The sequence below is a fragment of the Macrobrachium nipponense genome, chromosome 32 (assembly GCF_015104395.2).
Source record: "Macrobrachium nipponense isolate FS-2020 chromosome 32, ASM1510439v2, whole genome shotgun sequence".
NCBI lineage: Eukaryota > Metazoa > Arthropoda > Malacostraca > Decapoda > Palaemonidae > Macrobrachium > Macrobrachium nipponense.
In genome coordinates, this window is record NC_061094.1 from 53,357,327 (window position 1) to 53,367,628 (window position 10,302).

Here is a 10,302-nt window from a genome sequence, read left to right on the forward strand (position 1 = left end):
AGAGCAACAATAGAAACGCTTCAGTGACGAATGGGAAGGTAATAATATTAAACATAATAAAAAAAAACAAGTGACCAGAATTCCAATTGCCTGACATACAAAAAAAAAAAAAAAAAAAAACAACACCCATAGAACAGGAGCAATAATCCTTTCAGTAATATTATTTTTTTATTGACGAGCACTGTAGTTGTTTTGTGGGTCGAAATGCACTAAATGAAAGAGCAATAATTGTAACCAAGCTACGTAAATGATTACTATATAGTTTTAGTATTCTAAATGTATAAAGCTCCAATAAAATGATATATTACTTAATATAATACTTGGAATTTTGGGTAATATATTTCAACTGAAACATTTCTTGATAAAAAAATTTATGTTTAAAAAAAAGTCAACTGAAATTTCACGAATCGTGTGAGTGGAAAAAAAAACGTGTAACTTACAGGCAAATGAACCATTCTTGGAGATGGACAAAGAACTCTGATTGGATTCACAAGTTGCTTCAGCAATTAACGGTTCAAGAGCACAGTCATGATGCCTTGCTTGAAAAATCCATGGATGGGGAAAAGTTCAATATAGATTGTCCTAGAAAGAATGAGATGTTTTGTTTTACTTTAAGATGAAATGAACCAGTGCTTGTGTCCCAGAGGAAGTGATAAGGACCAGTGCTTGTTTCCCAGAGGAAGTGATAAGAACCAGTGCTTGTGTCCCAGAGGAAGTGATAAGAACCAGTGCTTGTATCCTAGTAGAAGTGATAAGAACCAGTGCTTGCATCCTAGTGGAAGTGATAAGAACCAGTGCTTGTATCCCAGAGGAAGTGATAAGAACCAGTGCTTGTATCCAAGAGGAAGTGATAAGAACCAGTGCTTGTGTCCCAGAGGAAGTGATAAGGACCGGTGCTTGTATTCCAGAGGAAGGGATAAGAACCAGTGCGTGCATCCTAGTGGAAGTGATAAGTACCAGTGCGTGCATCCTAGTGGAAGTGATAAGTACCAGTGCTTGTGTCCCAGAAGAAGTGATAAGAACCAGTGCTTGTATCCAAGAGGAAGTGATAAGAACCAGCGCTTGTATCCCAGAGGAAGTGATAAGAACCAGCGCTTGTATCCAAGAGGAAGTGATAAGAACCAGTGGTTGTATCCTAGTGGAAGTGATAAGAACCAGCGCTTGTATCCAAGAGGAAGTGATAAGAACCAGCGCTTGTATCCTAGTGGAAGTGATAAGTACCAGTGCTTGTGTCCCAGAAGAAGTGATAAGAACCAGTGCTTGTATCCAAGAGGAAGTGATAAGAACCAGCGCTTGTATCCCAGAGGAAGTGATAAGAACCAGCGCTTGTATCCAAGAGGAAGTGATAAGAACCAGTGGTTGTATCCTAGTGGAAGTGATAAGAACCAGCGCTTGTATCCAAGAGGAAGTGATAAGAACCAGCGCTTGTATCCCAGAGGAAGTGATAAGAACCAGCGCTTGTATCCAAGAGGAAGTGATAAGAACCAGTGGTTGTATCCTAGTGGAAGTGATAAGAACCAGCGATTGTTAGCCCAGAAGAGGAAAGCGATAAGAACCAGCGCTTGTAGCCTAATTGGAAGTGATCAAGGCGTACCAGTGCTTGTGTCCCAGAAGAAGTGATAAGAACCAGTGCTTGTATCCAAGAGGAAGTGATAAGAACCAGCGCTTGTATCCCAGAGGAAGTGATAAGAACAAGCGCTTGTATCCCAGAGGAAGTGATAAGAACCAGTGCTTGTATCCTAGTGGAAGTGATAAGAACCAGCGCTTGTATCCCAGAGGAAGTGATAAGAACCAGTGCTTGTATCCTAGTGAAAGTGATAAGAACCAGTGCTTGTATCCTAGAGGAAGTGTAATAAAAATCCACAATTGTATAGTAAACCATATTACTATATAATTATAGAGTAAACCATATCACTATGTAAAATACATTTTGCCCCAGACACAGTAATATAGTTTACTATATATCTGAGGATTCTTATTACACAAATTAACAACGAACCACCCTAGGGGATGATGAAGACCATTCCATTATCTTGTACTATCTTTAAACCTCGACATAATACCATTTGAGAGAGCATAAAATCCTAAAACGCTAGGCGAGGGCGGCTGCTTAGTCTAACCTAATCCTCAGAGAGAAATGAAACTAGATCAGAATTTCCTTTCCTTTGTTTCCTTTCTCTTTCGTTTTGGTTTCAATTTCTTTCCATTTCCCCTTTGAACTTTGAGAGAATTAGCAATTCGCTTAGGCTCACAAGGTTTCCAGTGTACTGACAACGTGCTGGGTATCTAAAACATAACAAGGATGATGGTCTTCTTCATTACTCGTCCTTGAAAGATGGGTTTGTTCACTTTAATAATAAATAATAATAATAATTAATTAATAATAATAATAACTAATAAAATAAAAGAATAATAATAATAATAATCAATACCTGAAAAGATAAATGCTGCATCCAGCAAGTTAAATGCAGCTGGATTGTAGCACTATCCTTCAATTACAACTTGTTTGAAAGAGGGTCTTCCTTCCAAAAATTAATAATAATAATAAATAATCAATAATAATAATAATAATGAAGTAATTCAATAATAATAATATGTAAGGAAGGAAGGAGAAGCCTCTTTGAAGCAATGTAGTGTTTGAGAGTGCAAAGCTGTATTTAATAATAATAAATAATAATAAAAAAATAATAATAATAATAATAATAATAATAATAATAATAATAATAATCAATAAGAATATTAATAATAATAAGAATAATAATAATAATCAATAATTAATAAAATAATAATAATAATAATAACCCCCCCCCCAAACCCCCCCCCCAAACAGAGAACTCCTGGTTTCCACCCCAATAGAAAGAGAAGAAATGGGAAAGGAAAATGTCACACCGACAACGAATTAACAACGAAGACGAACGGAGAGACGATGGCCACAATGAAGGACGACAGGGATGAATGAGGTATCAAACAACGACACACGAAGAAAACACCGAACGAAAGGTAAACAGAGAGGACGGAATGGGTAGAAAAAGAATTAGGACAATGGATGGTAGGCCAGATACAGACGAGAACAAAGATCCCCTCCATGAACAAAGCTTACAACGCCAGAAAAATTAAGGGGGAAAAAATAAAAAAATGAGGTCCAATGAAATAATGGGCAAATAACACCACCCACCTTATCACAGAAACAAATAACTTTGGCATATGCAGGAAGCAAGATTAGGTAGTGAGAACTGATTGGGAGGAATACGAACACCAAAACACCACCATAGCACAAACCAACCCAACAGAAAACCAAAAACCAGCAAACTCCTTGGAAATGGTGGAAATGCTGATGGTGATGAGGATCTGGACTTTTAGTAAACTGAAACGAGATGGCAGAAACAAAAAGGCTAAAGAACAAAGAAAACAAAGGAGGAACTCAACGAGAAATACAAAGTACAAGAGAGGGGACTAAACAAACCAAAACAATAGAAGATGTAAAACAGAGGCTTAAGGCCAAAGGCACATAAGATCCAACCGGTAACATGAACATGGAACTAAGGGATACCAACAGAAACAAACCTATTCGGAAACTAAACCCCGAACAAAGACTATACAGCCAACTGAGATGGGGAAGACACCACCAAGAAATTCCTGAAGCCGAAACCAAGTAATGGAGACTATGGGACAAACATATTAGAGCAATCCGGTATCACACAACAAAACCATGCAACCATGGCTCCAGGAAGTCAAGGACAAAGAAGAAACAGGGAGAATAAAACAAAGATTCCACAGAGATCACGACAACGACACAGTCAGACACTCCAACTAAAGAACAAAATGCCAAACTGGGAAAGACCCCATGGTCCCGATGAAGTCCCATGGATACTGGCTCAAAAACTTCAAGGCCCTACCACCCCCACGAATAGCATAACAACTCCAGCATTGTATTTCAAATCACCATGCACCCAAATGGATGACCACAGGAAGGACATCATTAATACAAAAAGAAAAGTGTAAGGGAAATATAGCCAGTAACTACAGGCCTATCACCTGCCTACCAATAATGTGGAAGTTACTAACAGGTATCATCAGTGAAAGGCTATACAATTACCTAGAGGAGAAAAAAACCATCCCCCACCAACAGAAAGGCTGCAGAAGGAAGAGTAGGGGCACAAAAGACCAGCTCCTGATAGACAAAATGGTAATGAAGAACAGTATGAGAAGGAAAACCAACCTAAGCATGGCATTGATAGACTATAAGAAAGCCTTCGACATGATACCACACACATGGCTATTAGAATGCCTGAAAATATATGGGGCAGAGGAAAACACCACCAGCTTCCTCAAAAATACAATACGCAACTACTCTTCGTAGTAGCCATGATTCCCATGACAAAAGTATTACAGAAGATAGATGCCGGGTACCAACTCAAGAAAAGAGGCAACAGAATTAACCATCTGATGTTCATGGACGACATCAAGCTGTATGGTAAGAGCATCAGGGAAATAGATACCCTAATCCAGTCTGTAAGAATTGTATCTGGGGATATCAGGATGGAGTATGGAATAGAAAAATGCGCCTTAGTCAACATACAAAAGGGCAAAGTAACAAGAACTGAAGGGATAAAGCTACCAGATGGGAGCAACATCAAACACATAGATGAGACTGGATACAAATACCTGGGAATAATGGAAGGAGGGGATATAAAACACCAAGAGATGAAGGACACGATCAGGAAAGAAACATCAGCTACCTTGCAGTAATAAGTGGTACGAGCACCCACCTGAAGGAGTGATAGAAAACGATCAGGCAAAGATCCTCTGGGACTATGGTATCAGAACAGATAGGGTGATACGTGCAAATAGACCAGACGTGACGTTGATTGACAAAATCAAGAAGAAAATATCACTCATTGATGTCGCAATACCATGGGACACCAGAGTTGAAGAGAAAGAGAGGGAAAAAATGGATAAGTATCAAGATCTGAAAATAGAAATAAGAAGGATATGGGATATGCCAGTGGAAATTGTACCCATAATCATAGGAGCACTAGGTACGGTCCCAATATCCCTGAAAAGGAATCTAGAAAAACTAGGGGCTGAAGTAGCTCCAGGACTCATGCAGAAGAGTGTGATCCTAGAAACGGCGCACATAGTAAGAAAAGTGATGGACTCCTAAGGAGGCAGGATGCAACCCGGACCCCCACACTATAAATACCACCCAGTCGAATTGGAGGACTGTGATAGAGAAAAAAAAAATAATAATAATAACAATAATCATTTGCAAACCTCATTTGGTCAAGCGAAGAGCACGTCCTATTGCTCCTTGTAAGTGTATCTCCCATTTTAATTACGATATCAAAATCCTTCATTCGAAACTGCAGTTCTGTTTATTCTTGAAAGGGTCAGTGGCCACTTTTTGAACAAATTAAAAGCCGCAATATTCTCTATTAAAATCAATCAGTTCACGGCCAAAGTCCGTAATATTCCTGAAAAAGTCTATGGCCTTGAATATTAATTAATGCATTCTCCCCTCGATGTGTTCTAATGCTTCAATAATATTCCTTTTACCATTTGCAAGCGTTTATTTCTATAATATAATTCCTTTCCAAAACAGGTTCGGGTATAAAATGTCAAATTGCATGGATTTTGATATCTATGTAAAAAAAAAATATATCATTCGATTATGTCTTTAAAAGTAATTTCATTACGTTAAAAACATTTCGTCTATGAAGGCTTGAGTGAATAATGACTCGCTCAGAAGTTACTCAATTTATACAAAATGGACTGAGTTCCCTCTCCTAGCGAATAATTAGGTTACGACCTTCTGAAGTTTAATTGATTTATTTCTGAACAACCCCCCAACCCAACCCTCAACCACCCCGCCCCCCACCTCACACACAAAACATGATGAACTTAAAACAAAGGGGGAAAGAATATGAAATGTTGCTCAACTCTGATAATCTGACGTTCAAGCAATTATTTCTTGACCCTTGTTGACAGTCAGTCTGAATTATGTTCGTGCTCGGCGAGATTACTCGTATTAAATGTTAGGGAAAACGTTCCCTGTTGGAATCTGAACATATTTCAATTAACAAAATCAATTTGTTTTGAAACTGGAATCGCATGCATCCATAGTTAGCATCTTTTCAATCACAAGAACGTACAAAATAAAATAAACAATAAGGTGAGGATTATTTTTGTTAATTCAGAATTCCTCTCTCTCTCTCTCTCTCTCTCTCTCTCTCTCTCTCTCTCTCTCTCTCTCTCTCTCTCTCGCTATCTTACACACAAATATGCGAGCGCGCGCACACACACACAGACACACACACACACACATACAGATGGCTATTTGAATTTTAAAAATCTCTCTCTCTCTCTACTTTACACACACATATAGACACACACACACTCACATACAGGTGGCTACTTAAATCTTTTAAATATCTATCTCTCTCTCTCTCTCCTCTCTCTCTCTCTCTCTATCTTACACACACATATGGACACACACACACATACAGGTGGCTACTTAAATTTTTAAAATCTCTCTCTCTCTCTCTCTCTCTCTCTCTCTCTCCTCTCTCTCTCTCTCTCTATCTATCTTACACACACATATGGACACACACACATACATACATACAGGTAGCTACTTAAATCTTTAAAATCTCTCTCTCTCTCTCTCTCAAATCTCTTTCCTTCTCATCTATGGTCTCTCTCTCTCTCTCTCTCTCTCTCTCTCTCTCTCTGTCAATTTCTCTCATCTACGTGGCTACTTAAATTTTTAAAATCTCTCTCTCTCTCTCTGTAGCCATCTTGCTTGGTGAGACGTACCCGCGTGAAGTCAGATTAATCAACAGATATCACAAGTTTAACATACGACTAGAATTTGAGAAATATCTAGAAGTGTTCGTGAACTATCGGTGATAAGATTAGTGTGAAAATAGTAGGATAAAGCGTCTTCTAAGTTAGTTTATCAAGTGTAATACTATAAATCAGGAACAAGATTGGCAGTAAGTTCCAACTGCGGGAAAGAGGTGGCGTAATTTGGCGTGTTTAGCAGATTCGCAATACGATGAGGTAGCAGGAAAGGGAACTGGCATTTCTCATCTATGAAATCAGCAACAGTCCTAACCAAAAAGATACAAAAGCATTCATAGATATATTAGAAGGATATAATCCTTCAAACTGGAACAAATCTAATGAAAACATCTTGAAAATAATTGAAGAAGTTTCCAAATAAAATCCAAGTGGTCAAGAGACTCATAAAGAAAATATACATAAACCAACATATTCCGACAAAGAAAATGAATAATAAGGTGAATCTTGTGAATATCCTAATTGATGCATTAGGAAAAAGAATGCCAAAAGCATGCAAACTGTGTAAGGTTTGGTATAGCATAGTCAATCCACAAAACCTAATCAGAAAATGTGCTGCATGCAACATTCCGACCCATCCACAGTGTGCTGAGGTAATACAAGATTTGAGAAAAGATACAAGAATTTTTTGTTCAACATGTCTATCATGGATAGACAATGTTATTAAATCAAGATTGAATGTACAAATAGTTTGAGGATGAAGAAGAAGAGGAAGAGGAAGAAGAAGAAGAAAAAAAAGAAGAAGAGGAAAACGGAAGAGAAGTAAACAAAAATGAAATGACAGAAAAAATAAGGAAAACAAAGAACAAGATAAAAGTATGGATGCAGAGATACTCATTGATACTACATATGAGGCATAAAGCAGCATACCTACGAAGAAATAAATTACGATATGACAACAGAAAACAAAAGCAAATCCCGAAGAGGCTCTACCCAGATCTACACAATGACGGGGAAAGAGGAAAAATAGACAAGAAAGACAAAATCTGCAACCTTTTGAAAAGAGGGAATTGCAGATTTGGAGAAAGATGTTACTACAAACATCCTAGATATGTCAAAACTATGAAATATATGGTAAATGTGCATACTTAGGATGGATATGGGGATGATTGCAGAGATCTGCATCCAAAAATATGTAAAAACCTAAAAGAAGGAAAAGGATGTAAGTTCGACAAAAATGCAAATATATGCACCCTGTAGCCATGAATCATAATCAAATAAATAACCAACCAAGTAATAAAATCCAAAATAAGAAAGAAACAAATAAAGAGAGAAATCAAGAATATCAGGAAAAAGAGAAAGCAAACCACCAATGAGATATGCAGAGGTGTCAGCAAAAAATTTCAAAGCATTCAGCTCCGAAATTCTACTCAAGAGATAATAACTGTATTTTATTATGCAAGAGGATATTGCAGAAACGGAGAAAATTGCAGATTCAGACACAAAATAAGAATAATTATGATGAAGGAAGATCAAATATTATTGAAAAGTTGGATTTTTAATGTCAGAATTTCTGGAAATGAAAAAAAGAACAACATACCAGACAGGAAAGAGACATGGGAAAATCCTTATTACCAGTATTAAATGAAGAGAAAACACGCAAACCATCATAGTGATGAATGCGCAGGTTTAGTTACGAGTAACTCAAAAAGAAAAAGAAAAATAGTACTTATTAGAAGAACTAACCCAAAATGAAAAGAAAATAGATATAATGAATATAAGTGAAACCTGGTATTCCCAAGAGATCTGGGAATGATGATCAAATAAAAGGGTTCCAAACTTATAGATCAGATAGAAAAAATAGGAATCAAGGGGAACCGCAATATATGGGAAAGACAAAAAACAAGGAAAATATATAGAAATATAGTAACTCAGAATGTGAACTAATAGCGGTAGAATTTGAATCTGAAAAATTGATGAACATAGTAATATATAAGACCTCCTAATACTAAAGAGTTGATTTAATAATTGAAAAATGGTTGGATGATATGTAGAAATCACAAGGACTGGACTATTCTCCTATCTGGTGACTTCAACTTTCCTTTCGTATAATGGAAAGAACGAATAGCAGATTGTGGTTGTACTTATACATATAAAAAAGAGAGTAATAGTAGTGCAGAAGATAAGAGGCAATTTGAAAAGCTATTAGATATGCTACTAGAATACAACATTCAACAAATAATCACCTGCCAACAAGAAAGGAAAATACTTTAGACCTAGTATTTGTGAACGAGATGAATTATGTTAAAGAAATAATAGTTTTATAATGCGAGTATTTCAGACCATAATGTCATAGAATTAACAGTTCATTCCCAAAGCAAGTGAAATAGAGATAAAGCAAAGAAATGAAAAAGTGTTAAGGATATGGAAAATACAACTTCTACAGTAAAAATATAAAATGGTCAGAAATTAATGAAGAATTAAACAAAGATTGGGATAACATTTTCGTAAGTGATGACATAAGGGTAAATACGGAGATATTATATAAAATATTGGAGAAAATAGTGGAAAAATATATACCGAAGAAGAAAAGTAAACATCATTCATGCATACCAAGAGACAGAAGGATCTTGTTCCAGAAAATCAGAAAGTGGAAAAAAGGTCTTGCAAAAGAAAAAAAATGCATGGAAAGTTATAGAACTAAAAAAGTAAGATAGAAAATGCAGAAAAAAGATTATACAATCAAAAGAAAATGAAAACGGGACTTGGAAGAAAAAACCCTATTAAATATCAAGCAAAACCCCAAACTATTATTACTCATATGCGAAGAAGATGAATAAAAGAAGAATAGAAATAGGCCCTCTGAGAATTGAAGGGAGATTAACGAATGAAAAAAAGGAAATTTGCAACATACTGGCAGAACGATATAAGAGAGAATTCACCCCTAGAATAGATAATGAAGATAATGATATAGAAGTAAGGGAAGAAAATAGTGAATATTTAGCTGACATAGAAATTAATGAAGCTGATATTGTGCAGGCAATTAATGAAATTAAAAATGGAGCTGCTGCAGGGCCGGATGAAGTCCCTGCTATTTTGTTAAAGAAAGTAGTTCATTCTATCGCAAAGCCACTTGCAATATTATTAAGACAAAAGTGTAGATACAGGCAAGAATTTATGATGAGCACAAATTAGCATATATCACCCCTACTTTCAAAAGTGGATCAAGACTAGAGGCAAGTAATTATAGGCCTGTGAGTCTAACATCACATATTATGAAAGTGTATGAAAGGGTAATTGAAGCAAAAAAATATTATGAAACATTTAATAAAAACAAAAATATTTGTTTAATATACGGACAACACGGTGGTTTCGTACCGGAAAAAGTACAACAAACCCAACTGTTAGTCCACCGTGAGAACATATTCAAAAATATGAAAAGCGGAAATGAAACAGATGTGGTTTATTAGACTTTGCAAAGCTTTTGACAAAGTAGACCAT

General features: G+C 36.4%; 1 protein-coding gene across 1 annotated transcript; it reads left to right on the top strand.

Annotated features, from left to right (window-relative positions):
- The first annotated feature begins 621 nt into the window (after window positions 1–621).
- Window positions 622–1,620, top strand: LOC135207428 (uncharacterized). The gene has a single exon (XM_064239154.1). The coding sequence runs from the start codon at window positions 622–624 to the stop codon at window positions 1,618–1,620; it is 999 nt and encodes a 332-aa protein (XP_064095224.1).
- The last annotated feature ends 8,682 nt before the right edge of the window (window positions 1,621–10,302 follow it).

Excerpts from the sequence above, each read along its gene's own strand:
- LOC135207428 (XM_064239154.1), top strand. The coding sequence starts at position 622 with ATGAACCAGTGCTTGTGTCCCAGAGGAAGTGATAAGGACCAGTGCTTG.